A 24234-nucleotide genomic window follows, 5' to 3' on the forward strand; every position below is an offset into this window, starting at 1 on the left:
ATATTATATATATATATATATATATATACACACATCAACATAAAAAGTTGCATTTTCTTTCAATTTCTCATTAAGAATATGTAACGTTTTAATTGCCATCTACGCTGCTACAATGGATATGAAGATTGTACTTCGTCTCCTGAATTCATTTCCAGCATTAAATGTTAAAACAGTTTAACGTGATGGAGGATAAGGAAAAAAGCTTCTGAAGTCAACAAAAGGTAACAGTAAGCATAAAGGCAATTTATTTTTTCTATAGAGCAGGTCTTCAAGGCTTTTCTCCATTCGATTCTAGTCAACCACAAGGGATTATCCATCAACAGTGGTTGAACCAAACAAGCAACATCACAGCCTGAGACCCTGCTTTTTATTTTATTGTTGTGATCTTAGGATAATGCATCACGTCCTGCCTTCCGTGCCTAAAATAATTAAAGAACAGGCCGGTTTAAAGCATTAGGAGCAGCAGCTCTCATAAGGTCAGAGTGTGCGGTTTGTAGAACTCCATGCAAACATGATTGTGACAGAAGAAACAGTACATGCATAGGTCAGCAGAGATCTAAAAGTTTCAAAGTTGAAAAAATAAGGTTACACCTTACATGCTAGACTTAATCTGCCTTGGAATAGAAATTCCTTTACCAAGAGCATCTCAACAGGCCACTTCAGAGATTTCTGTCTTTACTGTAGTACTGATTTAATTTCCTTGACTGCAAACCTCTTCAACAGAACAAACTAAAAGACAGCTTAAAATTGGACACTACGCTACCATCATGTAGAGGATGAATTAAACTACCTTTCTCCTTCTCTGGCAACTGCACAAAATAAGGTGAAAACGCCCTCAAAGACTGTGGAAGTGGAATTTATCCAGACCAGTTAAACAAAAGGTACCACATGAGGACAACCATACTACAACATGACAATTGACAAACATTAGAATTTCCACCCATGACGGGATATAACCAAGGTACTTGCAACAAATGCACTTCATAATTACCTTTTACTCACAGAACACGGTCTGCATCAAAAGAAATAGTCAATGTCATGGCCATGTTACAACTGCAGTACTTTTCTGTACAGCCTTTTTTCGAAACCACTAATATGTTGGATTTAAGTGTCACTTCTAAACATGTTAACCTATGAATGGTGTCACTTCTAAACATGTCAACCTATGAATGGTGCCAAGAGAACATGAATATACAGACGCTTTCACAATGCTACTGAAAGCGCTCCAGGTTCCAAAACAGTAAAATTACATGAAATTAAAAAAATGACTGCAATTGTGCTCCAGTTTCCAAAACAGTAAAGTTACATGAAAGTAAAAAATGTAAGACCACAATCAAAAAAAAAAAAAAAGCAGGCAAAAACTTGTTAAAACTGATTAAAACTTTTTTTGACCTACATAGCGCAGTGTTAACTTTGGAAAACAGGACATCGTTTTTCAATTAGTCCAAATTTGATTGGGAGCAGTTGACCGTCAATTGAGAAACATCAGAAATGAAGTTATGTTGCAAAGTCCTAATTCCACTCGTTTATAATCGAGGACAGGCAAAAAATGTTTAAAATCTCAGCATTGTAATATCCCTCATGTTTAGATAACAATCCTGGTTCATTATAAAAAAGAAAACATAAACAGACATTATTCAACAGTGACGGTAAAGCTCTTCTCTTCCTGTGGTTTGCAGATCCAGTTGCCATACCCTAGGTCTGCCAAAGCTTGAACAAAGTGTTCTTTGTTGGCTTTATAGTCCAGAGCGGCTTCTTTGACATCACTGTATGAGGTAAAAGACAGCAGGTCGTCCCGGTTTGTCTTTCTGCAGAGCTCTTGGTACAACTGGTAAATATTTTGCTTGGATACCCTTGAAACTTCAAGTTTTGGTCTAGAGGAAAGAAAAAAGCATTGTAAAAAAGTTGGTCATAACAGGTTTGCCATCCTTTAAGATGCAGATAATGGCCTAAAAGCACTCTGAATAATGTTCCAATACAGTGAGTTGCATGAGGGGACCATAGCAGACACCTCTATAAGGAATATGCTACTTACCAGTATGCATCTGTTCTTGGCATGTAGAGCTGCAGATCTATACACTGTGCATAGATCGCCATCTGGTGTTGGGCCCGGATGTTTGCAGTTTGTTTTTCTTCTTGGACAGTCTTTGGAAGTCACGAGTTCGGTGACTCCTCCTTCGGTCCGTACTGCGCATGGGCTTCGGCTCCATCCTCAGATTGTTTTTCGCCAGCAGGGAAAAGATGGAGCGTAGTGATAATAGTGAAGAAACCCATGTGTGTTGTATCTAAATAAGATAGCCTGGAACGGATACAGGTAGCCAGGGAGGCGGGTGGGCGTGTATAGATCTGCAGCTCTACATGCCAAGAACAGATGCATACTGGTAAGTAGCATATTCCGTTCGAGGCATATGAGCTGCAGATTATACACTGTGCATAGATTATATAGCAGTACCCAACCCTAGCGGCGACCACCGGTATCCGTTGCAGTAGTTTGAAACAGTGTCTTTAGTACAGCCTGGCCCACACTAGCTTGTTGTTTGGAGTGCACATCTACACAGTAATGTTTTGTGAAGGTGTGTGGTGTTGACCATGTGGCTGCCTTGCAGATGCCATCTAAGGGTATGTTCCCTAGAAAAGCCATAGAAGCCCCTATCTTTCTTGTAGAGTGGGCTTTAGGTGGAACAGATAATGTTAGTTTGCTTTGTGATAGCAAATTTGTATACACTTTACAATCCACCTAGCTATCCCTGATTTTGAAATGGGGTTGCCTTTATGTGGTGGAGAGAAGGAGACGAACAACTGTTTAGTCTTTCTGAAAGGTTGCGTTCTTTGTATGTAGTACAGTAAGGCCCTTTTAACATCAAGTTTATGTAGAGCCCTTTCCGCAACAGATTGAGGTTGCGAGAAAAAAAACGGTAACTCCACCGATTAAGATGGAAGGGGGAAATGACCTTGGGCAGAAATTTTGGATTTGTGCGAAGTATCACCTTGCTGTGATGTACCTGTAAAAAGGGTTCTTGTATAGTGAACGCTTGTATCTCGCTAACCCTTCTAAGGGAAGTGATAGCTACGAGGAAAGCTGTTTTCCAAGTGAGGAACTGTAGCTCACATTTATGTATTGGTTCGAAAGGCAGACCCATTAGCCTTGTAAGAACTACGTTTAGATTCCACACAGGTGAGGGTGGTGCCCTGGGCGGAATTACTCTTTTAAGGCCTTCCATTTAGAGGCCGGAGGTCTAGAATGGGCCGTAGGGTCTCGTCTTTCTTCGGTATGAGAAAGTACACAGAGTAGACCCCTACATTTTGCTGATTGACGGGTACCTGCTCTATAGCTTGTTTTTGCAGGAGGGAGAGCACCTCTTGTTTCAGAAGTGTGGTATGTTCTTGTGACATCGGACAGTGTCTGGGTGGAATATTTGGGGGGGGGGGGTAGAAGTTAGTTCGAGACAGAACCCTGACAGAATAATTTGGGTCACCCATTTGTCTGACGTTATGGTCTCCCAGGTTTGAAGGAAGTCTTGTAGTCTGCCCCCGACCGGAGTGGAATGGTCTGGGGGGAGCGGGGGAAAGTCATTGTGTGGGCGGTGTGGAAGAACAGAACGGGCGGTGTTGGGTTTTGCCCCTGCCTTTATTATGGTTTCCTCGATATCCACCTCTTTGGTAGCCCTTTGTGAAGGTATTCTGAGGAGGGGACTTATAGGACGTGGAGGCGTTATCGGAAGAGTAACCTCTGCCAGAGCCTCGAAAGGAGGAACGGCGAAAAGAGCATCTAGGGGTGTGTGATTGGAGGGCTCCCATAGACTTCGCCGTATCTGTATCCTTCTTCATTTTTTCCAGGGCTTCGTCTACTTTTGGGCCAAATAAGTGTTGTTGGTCAAAAGGGTGGTTTAATATAGATGCTTGGACCTCTGGTTTAAAGCCTGAGATCCTGAGCCAGGCGTGGCGGCGAAGCAGAACACTGGTGTTTATAGCCCTGGACGCCGTGTCTGCTGCGTCAAGTGCACATTTAATAGAGGTGTTGGTAATAATCTTTCCCTCTTGTATCAGTTCATGAGCCTTATTCTTATATTTCTCTGGGAGATGTTGCATGAGAGCCTCCAGCTCATCATAGTGCACTCTATCGTACCTCGCCAGCAGCGCCTGCGTGTTGGCGATGCGCCACATATTGGCAGCTTGCAAGGCAGTGCGTTTGCCTGACGCATCTAAGAGCTTGGACTCCTTATCAGGTGTTGGAGCCTCACCAGATGACTGAGAGTTGGAGCGCTTCCTAGCTGTGGAAACCACTAATGAGTCTAGGGGCGCAGGTCCTTTAATATAGACAGGATCCGTGGGGGCTGCCTTGTACTTCTTTTCTATTCTGGGGTTTAAGACCCTAGCTCTGACGGGGTCTTTGAAAACCTCTGTGGCATGCTTGGTCACCCCTTTAAGCATGGGTAATATAGCGGTGGATTTATCTGCTATGTCAAATGTGTCAAGTAGGAAGTCTTCCTCAACTGGATCACTGTGTAACTCCACCCCATGATAATGTGCCGCCCGTTGTAAGAGGTGGTGAAACCCCAGGGAGTCCTCGGGTGATGATGGCCTGGATGGATAGAGATCATCCTGAGGCACATCTGGATTGTGATAATCCTCCCATGGGTCAGGTGTTCCCGGAGGAGTGGGGTCCTGCGGGGCATCTGTGGGATCATAGAATGGATCTCCGTGGTCATCAGGGTCTGGAGACGGGGTTGGAGAGCGATGAGGCAAGGGTAGAGAAGGTGGGGGCGGAGATGGAGGGAGTGGAGAAGGTGGTGGGGAGGGTACTCTGAACGGGGATGTGGCAGAGTCCTTCCGTTTTGGTGGTGGAGGAGGAGGAGTTGGTTTGTCCAAAAGTCTTTTCTTGGAAGACAAAATTAAATGTCCAGTCCTTGGATCCTTTGTTAAAGTCTTTTGAAGATCCGGTGTGAAAAGCTCCTCCGGCACCGATTCCTCCATCGGTGCCGATGTTTTCGGAACCTAAGGCTTCGTTGGTTTATCCGCGCCATGCTTTCTCAGGGTGTCCGATTTTTTGGTCGGCGCCGAGGCAGGCTTCGACACGGAAGCGTCGGTGCAGAGGGATTTGTGTTTGGTTGGCACCGAGAGGGCAGGTTTCGACACCGATGGCTTCGGAACGGAGCTTGTTTTCTTCGGTGCCGAAGAATGTTTTTCGGCGCCGCTAGGAGGCTGGCTCGAGCCCAAGCCGCCAGGAGACTTGTGATGCTTTTTCACCGTGCCCGAAGGTGGGGTGATGGAAGCAGTATGCTTGGCTTTCCCTAGGCCCGGAGGCGAAGGTGTAACCGGAGTCTCTTTCGGTATGGGCGCAGGAGTGGGAGGGGGTAGAGTACTCACGACCCTCTGCGCCGGTGTGATCTCCTCCACGTCGGAGTCGTCGGCCTCGGAAGCGCTGACGACATCGTCCTCCTGCTCGGTGTGCTGCTGTCCCAAAGCTCCGGTGTCTTCTCCGAAGAGGTCAGGTGGAGCAGAGGTCGATGAGTGCGCCATGGTGCGTCGAGCTAGTCGATCCCGAATAGTCTTTTTCGATCGAAAAGACTTGCAAGCGGGGCAGTCTCGGGCCTCGTGTTCGGCAGAGGTTGCACACCTGATGGAGGTCGGTGTGGGGAAATTTAGACCCACATTTTGGGCACTTTCTGAAGGGAGTCCTTTCCATCGGCCGAGACCGGAGTCGAGATAGGCCCGAAGACCGCTGCCGATACCTGGAATCGAAGAAGTGCCGAAGAGAGAGATGAAGTCGATTTCGTCTAAAGAATCTCGATGGACGAGGATTTTTCGTCGAAGGTCGAACTGGGAGGTTCGAAGCCGGAGCACGAAGTATTACATCCGAGCCAGATGGCGGAAAAAAACAATCTGAGGATGGAGCCGAAGCCCATGCGCAGTACGGACCGAAGGAGGAGTCACCGAACTCGTGACTTCCAAAGACTGTCCAAGAAGAAAAACAAACTGCAAACATCCGGGCCCAACACCAGATGGCGATCTATGCACAGTGTATAATCTGCAGCTCATATGCCTCGAACATGTTTTTTCCTAGAGAAAACTTACCCATCTACTTTGCCCTTTGTTCCATCCAGGATTTCCACAGACGTTTCATCAGCCAAACACCAATTCACACTTGACTCCTTGGTCTTTCCAGTTTGTCGCGTAGAGTCATACACACTAACTCGACCGACCTAAATAATTGTAGCAGAAAAAATAAAAAGCAGTATTTATTGCCTACATTATTGCTTCACTGCTGCTTTACAATGATCAAAAACACAGATTAACAGAAAGATTCAGGTTAGCACAAAAACACAAGGTACACCACAAGGTAAAGTTAACTAGCAACACACGTGTGCCATAATGGGTACCTTCTGTGTATTCATAAACATAAGGATATCATGGTTTAAAAGCTGGATTTTAGAACTTATTTTTCCACATATCTTTCTGTTGCAAATGTTCTTTAAAAAAAAACACATACAGAGGGTATATTTGAGTCAACTATAATGAATGTGAAACTGTCCAAAAGCTATTAATAAGTAGTCAAGAAATAAAGAACACAGGAAAGTAGAGTATGTGGGCATTCTCCTGGCATTTGTAAACTGTCCTTTTAAAGGATCTAAAAAACTTTGCTATTTCTGTGCCAAACTTTATAGACATACTGAATAAAGGATTACAGCTCTGGCAGGAGCATGGCCTGATATCCATCTGTACTTTCTCATAGAAGATCCATTGGCTAGCCACCTGATAGGTGATAAGTGTTGAGGTGGATAGCTTACTCTATTTTTCAATACATATTTGCCATGATCAACAATCCCCTGGCAAATTGTCCCGAAGACAATATAGTGAAACATTCGCAAGAGGTACATATGGAGGATCAGCATCTTTTATGGCAGAGATCCAACCAAACATTTTATAGCACTAAAATCCAACTGCTTGGTTGGAGATCTTCTGAAGCATTGAGCTTTATGGTTCTTGGAAAAAGCTAAACGGCAACAAAGTGCTCTAATGGTGGCCGAAGAAGACCCTGGACCTATCTCTCGTACTACAAGGTTGACTAAAAGGGGACCAACATAAAAAAAGTCACAGGCCAGAATAAGAGGTGGAGTCCCAAAAATGTAGACCTCAAATGCCAAACAAATAAAAGGCATTAAAAAAAAAAATAGTGTGCACACTCAAAAAGTGATTGCAGCTTCAACCAGTAATTTCTCAGTTCTACAAATATTGGTCAAACAATCCCAGAATCATTGCAGCCTACTCCAACCAGTACAACCTATACCAGGGGTGAGAAGACCAGTTATTTTCTGGTCCATCTGAGATTGACAAAACTAGTGACTGAGTCTGAAAATCTTCTTGATGACAAACCTGTGCGTTAATCCACCATTTAGTGGTTTAGACCAGATGTACGAGTTACTTACCTGCGGTAACGATGTATCTGGTAGAGACGATTCTAGCAGCAGATTCCTTCACTTAGAATTATCCCCAGGCGTGAGACTGGATCCGGAAACTTTTTGCCACAGCATCCCTGCTCGCCAGGGGGCGGGGCTACACCACGCGACTCCGCCTAGGTGACGTCCGCGTACGTGACATCAGCGAGGTCACATAAGCCCCACCCCAGCGCGCCTACGTTAGTTTTCTTCGGAGAACTTTTCCGCGCCAGAACGCGGAGCCAACAGGCAAACTGTGGGAGCAGGGGGAACAGTGTGCGAAAGAGTAGAAACAAGGAATGGAGACAAGGGACACCATAAGGAGCGGTGCAACACTGCAGCCTCCAAAGGCAGGGGCGGAATAAAGAACAGAGCAGAGCCCCGAGCAGCCACCCTGCGAACAACCGTCCCTCCCCTCCCCTAGAGACAGGGAGCATATGTAAAGGCAGGACACCTGTAGCAGGCCTACAACCCCCACCCGGAAATAGGGAAGGGAAGCCAGTCCCAGAACAGACAGGAAAACAACCCTCCAAGCCAACCCAGCACAGAGGGCAACCATTCTCCAAGGAACAAGGGCAGGTGACCCCCAGAAAGAGCACGGCAGAGGGGCAGGGACCCCCAGCAGCAGAGGAAGGGAGGGAGGGCAGGGATTGAAGGTAACCCCCCCCCCCCCCCCCCCCCCCGAGCCTGAAGCAGCAAGAGTAGTAGGGCACAGGAGCAGCATAACCCCATCCTCCAGAGAACCAAGTAACAGCAAAAAGACGGAGCAACCCAAGAGCAAAGGAATGCACTCACAAGAGAGACAGCCCCCACCAGGAGGCGAGTGCAGAGACCAACCCACGGGTCCTTGCAGAACGGGGAGGAAGGGCGGGCCGTGAAGGAATCTGCAGCTCAAATAGTCTCTACCAGATACATCGTTACCGAAGGTAAGTAACTCGTGCATCTGATAGAGACTACTAGCCGCAGATTCCTTCACATAGAATAGATACCCTAGCAATACCCACGGAGAAGGAGGGTCTGCGAAAGGACCCCCCCCAGCCATAACAGGACAGCGGGTCACACAGGGGACTAGACCTGCGGACCGGGCAATAACCCGGCCCCTCCCAGGCAGGAGGAGCACCTCACAAGCAGAACCCCACCGACCCCAGAGGGACGGAGGAAGAAGAAGAAAAGAAAGGGGGGGGGGGCCTTCACTCTCACGATCGAGGAACCAAGGGACAGGCTGAAGAGGCCAAAGTACCCCACACCCCTTCAAGGCAATAAGCTTCCCTCCAAAGCCGGGGGGAGAGCCCAGAGGGCCCAAGGAAACGAGGGAAAAGAAGGCTAGGCCACACCAGATGGAAGGCAACAGGCCAACCAGACCGGTGCTAACAGACAAGCCGCCAGAAACAAGAAAAAGCAGCCCAGGGCACAAGGAAGACCGAGTGGGCAACACCTGACAAGGGAGGGCACAGAATTATCCCAAGCAGGGAGAAGAGGAAAGGGCCGGACACACCCCCACGAGGTGCCGCGCACAAGCCCACAAGAAGCAAAGCAACATACAGAAACGCCACGGATAACAGGCATCATAGGGCCACCAGAACTCCCAGGCAGAGCGCAAGCTGTAGAACTGCTACCACTACCCCACATAGGGTATGTTAAGTTCCAAGACATGGGAACCCTCTTTGGAACAACTTCCGCAACAGAGGAAAAAACAAAGAGCCACAGGGAAAACACCCCGCGAACGGCTTGACAATCAGTCCAAGGAAAAAAAGTCCCGGAGGAGGGCGAGGGGTTCGCGCCCAGCCTCGACCAGGACGAGGAGAGTGCACCGACCCCTGTGGCGCCGCCCGGTCCAGCAGCTGCCGGCACCGTAGCGGCGTCACCTCGGCCTTAGACACCTTGTCAAGGGACCGAGAGGGATTCAGGTCGCATTCCCGAGTCCCGGCGACCTCACGCGACACCACAGGGACTCCTGCGGGAGTTTGCGGAGAGTTAGACACCATGGTGTGAAGGAGGGACCCCAGAGGAGCCGCACCAACAGCACCACATCCTCCAAGCCTGGATCCGACCCAGTCTGTGCCGGAGCCTCCGGCGGCGCCGCGGAAAGCCCCGCGCAAGGCAAGGGAACCGCTGACGCCCCAGGAGGGGAAGGAAGAGGAGGAGACGCCAGCGGGACCTGCAAAGCCGCCGCGTATGTCGCCATCTGGACTTTCAGCACTCCATCACCGGGAAACGGTAGGTAGGACACGCAGGCCGCCTCACCCGCGGAGAATTCACACCCCCGGCAGGCCAAAACTCAGCCCCCGGGGACACACTGCGACACTTACCCACCGGTGAGCGACGCTCTCGCGACATCGGGAAAGGGCGATGACTACAACCACAGCCGTATCAGAAGCAGTCTGCCAAGGGGAGGAGGTCGACCTGGAGAGACGCGCCAAGAAGTTTCATTCGGCGCTCCCGCCGCAACTTCGGCTTCAACTGTTGGCACACCTCACAACCCTGGTGCCGTGATCCTCCCCCAGACACCACATAGAAATGCGATGAGGGTCCGTCGCCGACATAAGACGCCCACACGACGTGCAAGCTTTGAAGCCTGAAGGTATTCGCACACTGTTCCACCAAGAGAAGGACAATGATGAAGAAAAAGGGCCCGAAATATGCCAGTAGCAAGACCGGATCCGCGTTGCACGCGAAAAAGGAAAAAACTGACGTAGACGCGCCGGGGTGGGGCTTATGCGACCTCGCTGACGTCACGTACGCGAATGACGCCTAGGTGGTCAGGTAGTTACAGTTGGTACACCCTCAGCGGCACAGGGGCAGCCGGGTGCAGAGGTAGTTCGGCCCAATGTTATCCAATGAGAGGCAGGGGGCCTTCGGTTGGTGGCTGCTGGCGAGCAGGCCACGCGGCTGTGGGAGCTGGGCTTCTGGTAACTTGCTCAGGGCAAATGGGGAAGTAGATTAGGATATAGGCTGCACTGCCAGGGGCACTCGGGCGGCTGGGTGCAGGGTGTGTCAGGCGCTCAATGTTATTCAATGGAGATCTTGGAAAGTGAACAAAGGCTGCAGGCTCGGGGACGGAGGATCTTCAGGAGTGACCAACACTTCGAGGGGTAAGTTGGAATCATGGAGGATAGGTAGGCACCCAGGAGTTGGGCACAGGGGGCCGTGGGGCGCCGGGTGCAGGTGTGTCTTGACGTTGGCATATCTTACCCCCTGCTGGTCGCGGTTGGAAGGGTCCCTGGTTCTGAGGCTGCAGGCGGTCTGTCATTGAGGAGGGTCCTTGGGCACTGGATTCCAGGTCAGAATCGCCAGGGGGACATCTTCAGGGTCTTTGTCCACTCGGGCACAGGCCGGGCTCGGCGGGTGCAGTGTGTGCTGAATTTGTGGTTCCTGGCTGGCAACAGGGGTATTGCTGTTTGAGCAGAACCACTGCTCGTGAGAGTCCCAGTCTTGGTAGAGTCTCAAGGTGGTCAGGTCCTCCGGGGTTTTTGAGGTTGCGGACCACTGAAGGCGCCGGAGTTCCACAGGAGCAGGTTCAAGGATCAACAGGCCGGTAGGGCTGGGGGCCAAGTCAGTTGGTGTCGTCCTCTTTTTAGCAGCTGCGTGGCGGGTCTTCTGGTTTCTTGATCTTCTTGCTTGTTTTCGAATCGGGATCTGAGGATGTAAGGTTCAGGGTACCCCTAAATACTAAATTTAGGGGCGTTACAGGTAGGGTGAGGGCAGGAACCAATGGGTCCCTGTCCTGGGGTGAGTACAGTATATTTTGATACCTCCTGGTTGGTTCTAAAATAAAACAACCATATATTTTCCTATATAAACCACTGGCCTAGAGTTCAGTTCTTGAGTGTGTGAGACCATTTTCTGAGTGTACAACAAATGCTTTACACTGTCCTCTGATACTGCCTTACTGCTTGACCAAGCTACCACTTTAGAGAGTAAGGTTATATCTAACTTTAACCTCTGCCACACATCTGGGGACTGTGGACTCTGTACCTATATGGGAACAGTATATACAGAGCCACTTTCTCACAGGGGGCAGGAGTCTAGCTGTGATTGGGCAGGGCTCCCCATCCTCAAGCTGGCCGGAGCCCGGAGTTGTGCTTCACCTCGCCTCTCCCACCTGAGGGGTGGAGTTGGCACAGGCTGGCACACCCCCTTTCCTCACGTAGGCTTTCCCGCCAGTCTTTACGCCAGAGTGGGGGTCAGAACCGGTGGGGGCCAGTTACTGAGTACAGCAAGTGGCCTGGAGAAGCTCACAAAGGCGGCATGCCTTTGAAGCTTCCCCTGCCCATCCTGGGTGAGGAGACTATGCACCTCGCTTAGGATGTCCCTTGTTGCAGGTCCAGGAGAGCGGAGGCTCTTCACCCAGGGGTCCAGCAACATGTCTGCTGTGTGTCAGCCTCTCAGACAAGACGTGCATTGTAGAGGTTAGGTTTCAGGGGGCATCTCTACGATGCCCTCTGTAGATATCAAACTTGTTAGTCTTCAGTGTAGCTATTATGGTTCTGTTGAATTCGTAATGACAACCTCCCAGCACCATATACTCTTACTTGCATCACTGCACTTACAGTGCCCAGGAACGGCCCTGGGTACTGTAGGTTCACAGGGCTCATGCACCTGTGTACTCACCACTGGCATAGGGCACCCAGCTAGAGGGTTGGCTGTTGTATGCCAGGGCAGTGGGTTTGTGGGCATGGCACACAAGAATGTGTGCCATGTCGACTGTTTAGTTCTGCACCAGGACACAGCCAGCCTGCAAAAAAAAAAAAAAAAAGTGGACACACACAGGGCCCCTAAGGGTGGCACAATAAGTGCTGCAGCCCTTAGGGGTCTTCTCTGGTCACAATGCCCTGGGTACCTAGGGTACCATTTACCAGGGGCTGACATGTGGCCAGAGATGCCAATTGGGTTTAGGCTTTAGTACAGTTTTTAGGGAAGGAACACAGGCTCTGGGTACCTGATTGGCAGGGACCCAGGGCACACCAAGGAAAAGTGCCTCAGTTATCAGGCAAAAAGTGTTGGGGTTACTGCAACAGACACCCACTTCCTTACACATATACAGAGCCACTTTCCTACACCTACCCTTTCAACGGGTTTCTCCACAGTGCTACTCAGCTCTACTGCAGACCACCTTCAAGTCCTGTAACAGGAGGGGGAGGTGTTATTCCGAAACAGCACAGTAAAGTTGGTGCCAGACAGGAGTGAGGTCAGGGGTGCTACTCACAGTACTTCCTGGTCCCCAAAAAGGGCGCAGTGTTCGTCAAATCCTAAGCTTTAGTGTTCTGAACTGGTTCCTCGAAAACAAAAAGTTCAAAATGCTTTCCCTAGCTCAGTTTCTACTTAAGCTGAAACCTGGAGACTGAATGGTGTTTGCTGACCTGCAGGATGCCTATTTCCACATTCCAATCATGCAGTCGCACAGGAAATATCTTCACAGTAGGGTCCAAACATTACTACTTTGCGGTCCTTCCATTGGGTCTCCAACTTCAGCACCACAATTTTTCATGAAGATGATAGCAGTGGTAGCCGTCCATCTCAGCCAGGCAAGTATCCTGGTATTGCCGTATCTTGATGAATGGCTCAACAATGCCAGCTCGCCAAAGATGGTGTTGCATCACCAGCAGAGCTCTGTCATGTTGCTGTTTGATCTGGGCTTTTCAACGCCAATCCCAAATACCACATGGTGCCCCCCCCCCCTCCCCTCAGCACATCTTGTCAAAGGGGCAGTACAGGACACCAGACTGAGTCAAGACTTTCTCCTTCAAAGTGGGGTCAGGACATTCAGCCTAGGAGTCAGATGTTTCAGAATGGAGCGCATGTGCTGGTCCCGACGGTAAACAGCGTTAACTTTGCATGCCGAACACATGCTATAATTTGGCATACCGTTACAAAGCAAATGGAAACCACGACTTGCATGAGGGGAAAGAAGGTGTTGGATTTAAAATCCAACACATTCCCTAGTGTCCGCAAAGACTGGAGTTGGAATAGTAAATACTATTCCAACATCCAGCACCCCCTAAAAGCAAGTGGTAGTTTCGACTTGCGTTGTAACGGTATGTGAAATAACGACCGCATTGTTAATACATGCATTGTAAAGGCATGCGAAAAAAGGCCTGTATTCGGTCCAGACTGTATTACGCCAGCACGCTTCCTACATTTGGTTAATCACTCACGCACACTGGCACACGAGAGTTTGAGCTAATGGCATTGTAAAAGACAAAGCCTTTGGTTTATGTGCGGTTTTTAAAATAGATAAATAAAAGGCACTGTCATTTACAATGCCACTAGTTTAAACTCTCAAATGCGAGACCCATTGCATTGCAAATGTATTTGGCGCCCGTGCTAGCCCTCTGAGTGAACAAGACAAGCCACTGTTCACATAGTTAGGAAGATTTAGGAGGAGCATGGATGGCGCTCATGAAGGTTGTCTGGGGTACTGTATTTCTCACCAGCTGTCTTAGTTGATAGTGCATAAAGTGCTGGACATGCCATTTCCTCTTTCCACAGAATGTAAAAAATATTTGGCACCATCAGAAGGCTAGAGTATCATAAGCACGGGCTGCGTTTTACGATCAAAACACATGGCACCTTACCTGATTGAAAACACTTCCGCCTTAAAAAAAATTGCACCCAACAACCAGCGCTGTCACAATACTGAAACAAAGCCCTCAACAAAAAAACTAATAGCCGCTCTTATGACTTACCACCGCTGAACCGCAATTACGTTTTCCATTGTTAATGAAAAATTAGGACATATTTTGCTGAAAGAAACTGCACGTGTATTTTTGTTTTAGAAAGCACTTTCGCAAATTACGCCTTTAATGCTGAAAGACTAATAGAAGGCAATCGATAGCCCAAAATTTGGGTGAGGACAAATGAACCGCAGCGGTGTACTTCCAAAATAACAGTGAATATATATTTTGGAACCTTAGAGTCTAGACATGCCTTGTCTGCCTGGGAAGGCGTCAACAATTACCAAATGCAAATCAGAGATCTGATGTAATGAATAATGCAAATAAGTGCTCTTCTTCCGATGAGCCAGGCTGCAGGATTAACTATGTTGGATAATATCCAATCAACATTTGTCTGATATGGATTGTCAAATGGGAAGAAACGTATCTTCCCACGACTTGTTAGTGGGCTGGGAGGTATGTGTTACTCTACCTCTTCCTTTAAAATTGTTCACTCTATAGCCACCCTTATAGAATCCTCGGGGGGGGGGGGGAGGGTTTTTTTTAGGTCTCGCCTGACTATCGCGTAAGCGATCGCTCAGCGAGACTTATGTAGGGGCTTCAGAAAATGCTCCCAAAGGCTTCCCAGGCGGATCGGGTGGCGGTCACGCGCACAACCACGTGCATTCCATTTGTCACCAGCTACTTCCTGCGCGTGTGCCGCCTCACGCATTCAGAGAGATTTAGTAAGGGGCACAGACCTTAGGAATGCGGTTTATGGCCAGTGCATGTGAGGCATTCAAGCGCGAAGCTGGCATCTGACTTGAAAGCAGCAGACTGCTTTCGCCAGCACGCACTCGGCCTCACTTCCTGCATCCCCTCTTACAACAATTAGCTTTCGTTATAACTCACACCCCATTTGCTCGTTCCCTCCCACCCTTCCTTTGATGTCTGCTTTTCTTGTTGTTTACAAACCACGCTGCACTCCACACACCGCTGCACTCCACACACCGCTGCACTCCACACACCGCTTTTATGCGAGTTTATGCTACTGACATTGTAAATGACAATGCCTTTTATTTGTTTTACAACCAAAACAAATAAAAGGCATTGTAATTTTACAATGCCAATAGCTCAAACTCTTATAAATGCGAGACCTATTGCATTGCAAATGCTTGTTTTATCTTGCATGAAGTTCCGGCCGCATCTGTGGTGTTGGTTTTAGAGCCTCTTCTGTAAAAGGAGCAACAAAAGGAACCTCTGTTAAAAGGAGATTGAAGTGCCCCCATAGATTTTGCTACTCCTGTATCCTTTTTCATCTTTAAGGGATTGGTCTATTTGAGGCCAAAGAGGTGCTCTTTATCAAACGGCGCATTAAGAATGGTTTGTTGCACTTCGGGTTTAAAACCAGAAATTGAGCCATGCATTTCTCCTAATCAGAATGCTAGTGTTGATTCCTCTAGCTGCAGCAACTAATGCACACCTGAAAGAGGAATTAGAAATAGGTTTCCTTCCTGCCCCCTTCTTTTTGTGTGTTCTTCTAGGCGATATTGTAATAATTCTTCTATCTCATGCCAGTGAGCTCTACCGTATCTGGACAACAGGCCCCGAGTATTAGCTGTATGCCAATGGTTGCCTGATTGAGCAACTACTTTCTTCTCTGGTGTATCTATCAGCTTGAATTCTTTATCTGAAGTTGGTGCCTCTCCTGGTGTTCCTAAATTTGACCTTTTACGGGCATTAGAGACTACTAAGGAATCCCAAGGCAATGGGCACCTAATAAAAACTGGGTCGGATGGTGGGGGTTTATATTTTTTGTACACCCTAGGTGTTAATATACATACTCTAACTGGGTCTTTAAAAATATAATTAGTATGCCTCATCATACCTTTTACCATAGGCAACATTTATGTTTTGTGTACGTTTCCTAGATTTTCGAATAGTAAACCTTCTTCTAGTGCTTCTTTGTATAAAGGGACTCCGTGGTAATTGGCTGCCCTAGAAATTCATTCCTGATTAGTGGTCTCATCATCAGGAGGGGAAGGTTTTGCTGGATATATGTCAAGGTCTGTATCTTTGTCCTCATCCTTTCCTATATCAGGATTTATTTGGTATAATGGGCATTGGTGCAGAGATTTGAGGAATGTTAATGGGGCTGGTAGCCATTTCATTTTTCTTCGTGAGAGGGATTCTGCATTCAGCGTCTGTTTTCCTTTTTGAAGGTATTACTGGTTTAGCGGTTATGTGTCCAGTATCAGGACTCATATGAATTTTCTTCTGGGATCCAGCTTTTCTTTAATTTATTCCAAAATCGGCTCCGGCAGCTTTGAGGGGAGTCTTTGTTTTGGTGCCGAAATTTTAATTGCAGAGCTGGATGTCTTTTTTGCTCTTTTGATCTGGAATGTTTTGGAACCGAAGGGGTATTATCTAGGCTCGGGCCCAAGCAGCAAGGCCTGACTTGCTGTTTCGGTGCAGAGTCGGAAGGCGGGGTGTTTGAATTAAGTCTCGACACCTTCCATGGTCTGATAGCAGTGGTGGCCCAACAGGGTTTAGTGGACACTGGTTTGGGTAAAGAACTTTGGTACTCACTGCACCCTGCCAAGCTGGAATGTCGTGGTACTCTAGTTCGATCTCAAACTCGGAACTGCAGACGCGTCCATCTTTTCTTACTCGATATCTTCTCTGAAGATATCAGGAGTGTCCTCAATACTCTGCCGCTGCATGTCTCTTCGTAGAGCCACACTGTCCCGCAGTCTCTTTTTGGATCGGAACAGCCGGCACGCGTCAGTCTTCCCCTTTATGTTCCGCGGGAAGACAGAGGTTACAGACCTTATGCTGGTCGGTGCACGGATATTTGGAATGGCATCAAGGACAGAATTGAAACGCCGTCCGTTCCATCGGCAGAAGGGTGGATGCAGGGTTTTCAATTAGAAGTTGATCGAGAAAACAAGGTAAGCCCGAAGGTTGCGGTTTGAGTTTTTTCTATTAGTTACAGTTTTTATCAATTTCGGCATGAAAAAGGTGGAAGACACGATCAAAACCATACCGACGAGGGTAGAGTGAATTGCACACTGGAGAGCTATCGATTGATGGTTTCAAATCGGAGTGCTGTAATATACGTCCGAACTCGATGGCATATCGAAAACAATCTAGCAATGATGTCGATGCCCATGCGCACTATACCGAAAGGAGGAGTCACCTTACCTCGTGACTGGAAAACACTTTTTCGAAGAAAAACAGCTTGTAAACATCTGCACACAACACTATATGGCAGGAGTATGCAAAGCATGTGAATCTACAGCACATCTGCCTCGAACAGTGATTTTTCACATCCACCCTCCTTCAAGTCATTATCCTCAAGAGGCTGAGGAGTGCAAAGCGTCATCGAGCAGCAGAGGTTCTTGTAGCAGAAAAGGTGTTCCCTTGGGTCTAACAGTCAGCAAAATCCTATTTTCCATTACTAAGTGCAGATTCACGTAACATTTGATTCAAGGTTCAAACATTAGGGGAAGAAAAAAATACAATCACAGGCAAGGTCTCGTTGAAACACTGTTTCAGGCTGGTTGGCCATAAGTATTCTATACATTTGCATCTGCAAAAACTTTTGAAGAAAAGTTACAGTATCCCTAACCAACACTAGATGAAGAGTATACACAACATGTGATCTACAACATATACTGCAAACCTACCATTATAGGGAAGAAACCAATAAAAAAAAAGTTTAAGCTTAACCTTTTCTCGACTCATACTGTGCATCAACAAAGCAGAATTTTCTACCTTTAAGGTAGAGGGTGTGAAGTTAATAGTAGCATACAAATGTGAGCCCAATCTGAGCTTCTTTCATTGATTGAACATCCACACAGTAATGTATTGTGAATGCATCTGTTAATGACCAGGGGGCAGGAAGAAAGCTATTTTAGGGACAGTTCTTGCATATGCTATTTCAGCCCACTTCTTTCGAGTGGAATAGGCCCCATCGTCCCCATTCCATTTTTTCCTGCCAAAGTAGTAACACATCTGGGTCGTTTAAAGAATCTACCTTATAATGGTTGCCTTTATGACTTGATTTCCCATGACTCGAGAGGAGTGGTACAAAAATACTGGCTATGTCTTAACAGTATCTCTTCTAAGTGATACGTTTTTACTCTTAACATCTAGAACCTTTTGCCCAGGAACGATCTGACTTTAGAAACACTGTCGTTTAGTTGTATTTATATGGAAACTAGAAAGCTTATTAAACACGAATTCTGGATTTTTTTCTCATTAAAACTCCATCATGCATCATTTGGTAAGAATTTTGAATCTCACCCTACATACAGATGTGATTGGCATTAAAAATGTATCTATTTTTTATTCTGCTTAGCCGCTTTTAATCTTCATGCCCTACTTTGTGTGTCCATAAACACAATGCATTGGTGGTACTCTGACACCTATGCTATCTTCAGTAATCCGCTTGCATTTGACAAAGGGTAAGCAAGTTACTTTATCTTCACATACCCAAATACGCTTATTTCATAAGTTAAATCCATTTCAATTCTCATCAATATCATTGCACTTTATTTTATTTTTAGCAGTTTTCACTGATGCATTGCCCTATAAATGTTTCCCAATCCATTTCAGGCTCAGACATTGCTCTTAGTCATTGGGTCCCCCAATCATATCTTCATAGCTTTCTATGAAAGAACAATAATTGAAAACAAAATTAAACTGTCTGTAGCTAATGCAAAATTGCTACGAAACAGACTTATGAATATCATTGGTTCCTGGTCATCATTTCTTTTCCAGTCACTAATGCTGCACAGAAAATTGCACACCTCATTTTACTGAATGCGTCAGGCATGGGTTGCTTTCTCAATCACACGCCTAAACGCTAACCTCAGCAGATTTTGAAAAAGGTTCTTTTATGATGCAACTCCAGCAATGTAGTTATAATAATTTATGCATGCGCCAAAGCAAGTAACCCTACCATAGGATGGTTAAGAACGAACGGAGCTGTAAGTCCTTCCTGGAAAGCATCTCCATTTTTCGACAAGCGGCAGCAGACCGCTCGTGACAAGTGACCCTGGCTGTACAAGTAGCCTGAGAAATAAAAACCAACTACAATTAGAGAAAACAAGTAGCAAAAGTTACAGCTTTGTCGAATTAAGAATACAAAATGCAACTTTAGCAAAAATTTTGTCCAATATATTCTTCAGTCACTGTGTAACCGGAGCAATCGGATACAGATTATTAGTTCATCTGCATCACTAATGAAACCTGCATTTTGTTTGGTACTTCATGGCAATGAAAATAGTCAACTCTATATCACATTATTCATTTTCACTTAAGAAATGCATTTTAGGAAACAATCTTTTATAAAATCACTACATGGAACCTCAATTTTTAATCATTAGAAATGCATGGAAACAGTTCCGCAAAGTTATGAACACGCAACTCTGATCGATTTGCATTACTGGACTCTGACCCTTGCATGCATCCCCATCCAACTGACTTCTCAGAACTTGAACACCTATGACTAGTGACTTTTCATAGATGAGGACTGTGATAAGTTACAAAACATTTAAGGCAGAGAGCGCTGAAGTCACTTATGAAGAAGAAAATAACACCTTAAGTAACAATCATTCACAACTTGAACTGGAGGTAAAAGCTGCTATTTTTAATGGTGCAGGTCCTACCTACACAAAACAAGTAGGTCAGCCGTTTCAGTTTTCTCTCAAGTAATAACCATTTTAAACATTGCAGCATTTAGAAGAAACTAAGTGAAGTCCTTGAAACCCATTTATGAAAGACAGAAACATGAAGGAAAAGGAGCCTGTCCAGGGAAAAGTGTGCAAGGCCAAAAAAACTACACTTCTCCTTTAAACAGCAAGCAGATGCCATCTCCTAGCATGCAGGGCACTGGAAGTTTGCCTCACAGCCTCAGTTCTTTCTGAAGGAGTTGCACAAAAATTATTAAGTAACAGTTTCATTTTTAGTTTGAATAATTAACAGCCCGGAAGGAGGATGGGTTGTTGATAGCTTCTGTAAAGATACTTACGATTCAGAACTAGGCTTTTAAGTACCATTTCCTTTGGTATCATGGGATCATCATAAATGTAAAACAGAACACTAAGCTTATCCCAAAAAGAGTGCCTAATAACCAAAACAGCTAAAAATGACAGTGTGGTACGGTTCAATGAGAATCAGAACCGTATTCAAATAATGTTTTCAGAGCAGCTTGGTAAACCAGAGCATGAGCTCTTTAATATTCACCTAAACAGTATTATTTATTTAACATGTGAATATACTTCCAGGTGGCTGCCTTAAATATTATATTTCGGCTACTGGAACATTCTTTGACCAGGCAGCAGGAGGCATGTGTCCCTCTCATAGTAGGATTCCCAAGTTTGCCAGAAAGGAATTTATTGGCGGACAACAAAAGGCAAAACAAGAGACTATCCATGATAGTTTGTAGGACACTATGCCAGTACAATAAGGACCTTAACTGGCAGAGAGTTTGTTATTTTGTTAAGATTTTGTACCTTTTCACATAAAAACTCAGAATTAGTCTGAAATTGAGAGTGAAGGAACTGTCCTGCCAGAGCAGCGATTATGGAAGCTGGGTCTGTATATAGTATCACTGTGTGATTATTCGGAGCACTGCAGCACCAAACATACACTATCAAACATACACTACCAGCGGCACAGGGGCTGCCGGGTGCAATTTCGACGTTGTGCACCCAATGCTTTTCAATGGAGATTCATCTTTTGGCAATAGGCTCCAGGTGTGGCACCAGAGGTTGAAGAAGGGAGACCAATGACAACAGAGGTAAGTAGAGATTTAGGGGCACCATCATTCAGCACACCAAGGCCCAGGGCCTTCAGGAGCAGGGGTGCCTTTTGTGTTCTGAATCTCCTTACCGTAGCCAGCTGCGAGGAGCCTCTGGATTCATACTGCAGGCGCCGCCAAGGAGATCAAGCGAGGTTAGCCAATGCTGGACACAAGGTTAGGAACGCTGGGGAGACTTCACTGCACAGGTAAGCAACTCGGACCGTGGGTGTCGGGTGCAGCAGCAGCATGGGCAGGGATCGCAGTTCCAGCTGGATTTGGAGCCCTTGGATTCGGTTTCTTAGGGACAGATGCACTGTCCATGGGAGATTGGAGTCTTATTGAAAGGCAGCAGCCCCCCCCCAGGGTTTTCAGAGGTCGCTGGCTGCAAGAAAGGTCGCAGGTTCGCAGAAGCTGGAGACAGGGTGGTAGGGCTGGGGCCAAGGCAGTCGTCTTCAGTCTTCTCTGCAGGGATGGCGCGAACCTGGAGACAGGGTGGTAGGGCTGGGGCCAAGGCAGTCGTCTTCAGTCTTCTCTGCAGGGATGGCTTCTTGCTTCTTAGGTCGTTGCAGATCTCATTTTAAAATCTGGGGGAGCAACCTAAATACTGGGTTTAGGGGAGTAGAATTTAGGGCCAATGGGCACCTTACCTGGGGTTACTACACCCTATATTGTGCCACCCTCCTGTGGACGGGGGAATAGACCCAACCCCGATAGGAGGGGTACCCCCCAATCTTAAAGATGGAGGACTGAAAGATGTGGTTCACTTCGGCTTTCCCACCCTATGGGTTGATTTTGCAGAGGGGGGCACACCTATTCTCCTGAGTTTTTCTAACTTTTTTCACGTCCAAAGTGGGGGTGTAAAACAGGGGCTACCATCAGCAGAGGCTGGGGGTCGTATTACAAAGGCGGCAGGCCTTTGTAACTTCCTCCTTTGAGCACTGGCCTATCCTGGAGGAGGATCCTGGGGGGGGAGGTGTGACACCTGCCCAGGATGTGCACTGCAGCAGGGCTCTACCCAGGTGTCCAGAAAAATGTTTGGTGGCGGATGGCGGCCTACAGCTGCTCCAAGATCACACCAGGTTTGCTAGGTTTTTTAAGGGGCACCTCTGAGGTGCCCTCTGAGTACATAGTACAATATATTCCACACTGGCATCAGGGTGGATTTATTGAAAGGATTAGTTTGGTACCAAACATTCCTGTTTTCAGTAAAGCCATCATGGTGCTGTGGAACTCGAGTTGTCGACTTTCCCCAGCCAATGTACACTCTATGGCTTCACTGGCACATAAAACATTAAGGAATGGATCCCAAATATTGTAGGGGTACATCTGCTCTTGCAGTTATGCCCTCACCAGGGGTATAGTGCACCCTGCCTTAGGGCTGGTGAAGCCTGCTAGAGGGGTGACTTACCTATATTCTGGGCAGTTCTGGTTGGAATGGCACCCAGGGAGTGTGCCATGTCAACTTTGCCTTTTGTCTGCAACAGGTGTACAACTTTGTTGTTTTGTCTGCAGTGGCAGTCTGCATGGCCTAGGTGAGGGGTCCCTAGGGGACCCTCTTCAGTCCCAATGCCCTAGGTAACCATGTACCTTTTACCAGGGACTTGTAGGGGGCCTGAAGAGACAATTGTGGATCAGTTTTAGGGAGAGAGCACTGGTAACCTGGAGAGCAGTGATCCAGTATTCTACAGTCAAAGTTTGTGAGAAAGTGGCTCTGTATATACTGTTCCCAAATAGGTACAGTGTGTACAGAGTCCACAGTCCCCAGAGGTTCGACAGAGGTTAAAGTTAGATATAACCTTACTCTAAAGTGGTAGCTTGGTCGAGCAGTAAGGCAGTATCAGAGGACAGTGTAAAGCATTTGTTGTACACACTCAGCAAATGGTCTCACACACAAGAACTGAACTCTAGGCCAGTGGTTTATATATAAAAAAATATGGTTGTTTTATTTTAGAACCGACAATAGGTATCAAAATATACTTTGTAAGAATGAGAGGCTTTATTTAAATACTTTGCAATGGGCAATTGACTTTTGTAGGTAATAGTCACAGGCTGTTGCAATAGGCAACACAATTTCAAACACAATAATACATTGAGCTCAATGTGAGTTAAGTTATTTGCAATAGATTAGGATCCTAGATTCAGTCCTGGGATAGTTCTTAGAAACAAGTGAGTAAATTCGTCTTAGTTACTGTTGTGATTTTTAGGCAATATTTTGCTATTTTAAAAGTTGACACTTAGAAAAAATTTCATAGAAAAACAGTCAATGATTCCCCATGGGAGAAAACGAATAGTTTACCTGTCGGTGTAGTTTTGCAGCTTGAAGATCTTTCTGGATTCACTATGCTGTGCATCATTCCGCGATCTGGTGATTGGGTCCGGATTCGTAGTCTTTTTTTTTTGTAGCCCAGTTGGGCGTCGACGTCCCACCATTTGGTGTACCTCTCGTGACGTCGGCGTGCTTCCTGCGGAAGTCCCACCTTTGGGGCGCCATCTTCAGATTCTTTTTTCTGCCGTTTGGTCTGGATCGTCATAGAGAAGCTCCAGAGTTTTAAACGAAGGAAGAAGGAAAATACGCGAGTTTCATCGAAGGAGAATTTACAGAAGACTACAGAGAGGAAGGAATTACAGCCGGGCCGGCGAAGGAGGAGATCCTCGATTCTTCGCCGCCCATAGGAAAATGCGCATTCAGGGACTCTGAGCGCAATGGACAAGACACCATTTACATTCTGCCCTAACTGCCACCACAAGTATGCGCAGAAGGACCAACATCCGGTCGACCACGAGAGCAAGGACTGCAACGCCTGTTCCGCATTCACGCCGAAGACTCTCCGGGTGAGAGATAGATAGAGGAGAGCCAATTTCAACGTGGAATGCAAGGGTAAGGCCCCGTCGCTGTACGATATGGGCCTCTCCACCGACGATGAGGACCACATCGCCGAAGGATCTGATGTCTTCACGGTCGCAGAGACCTATAAGAAAACGCCTGACGAGGTAAGAGACACGTCGAGTGCAAGGGCCCCGAAAATCTGAAAGTGTAAGATTGGGAGTACTTTTCAGGGTCATTGCTGGGCACCAAGATCCAGCACTGGGATCGCTAATAGCAGGTGAGTATTTGTTTTCACTACTCGGTTTATTTTAGGTGAATATTTTAAGTTTTAGAAACTCCACACTTAGAAGAAATTTCAGAAGAGCCCAGTCAATGTTACCCTATGGAAGAAAATTGGGTTATCGGTTATTGGGCAAGTACTCGACTGGCAGAGTTAAGGATCTGGGCACAGACTCCAGGGTCTCCCAAGGTCAGGTTGGTACACCCTCAGCGGCACTGTGGCAGCCG

General features: G+C 46.8%; 1 protein-coding gene across 3 annotated transcripts in view; it reads right to left on the reverse strand.

The window, feature by feature from the left end:
* Positions 1-222: 222 nt before the first annotated feature.
* Positions 223-24234, reverse strand: part of ADAR (adenosine deaminase RNA specific) — a 144509-nt gene continuing 120497 nt past the window's right edge. For all 3 annotated transcript variants that reach the window (XM_085638567.1, XM_085638568.1, XM_085638569.1), the window contains exons 13-15: positions 19056-19168; positions 6076-6203; positions 223-1874 (exon numbers count right to left, since the gene is read on the reverse strand). In XM_085638567.1, coding sequence (XP_085494693.1) covers positions 1634-1874; positions 6076-6203; positions 19056-19168 — 482 coding nt within the window. In that variant the 3' untranslated portion in view covers positions 223-1633. The remainder of the gene's footprint in view (positions 1875-6075; positions 6204-19055; positions 19169-24234) is intronic.

This window comes from Triturus cristatus, chromosome 12 (assembly GCF_964204655.1).
Source record: "Triturus cristatus chromosome 12, aTriCri1.1, whole genome shotgun sequence".
In the NCBI taxonomy this organism is placed as follows: Eukaryota; Metazoa; Chordata; class Amphibia; order Caudata; family Salamandridae; genus Triturus; species Triturus cristatus.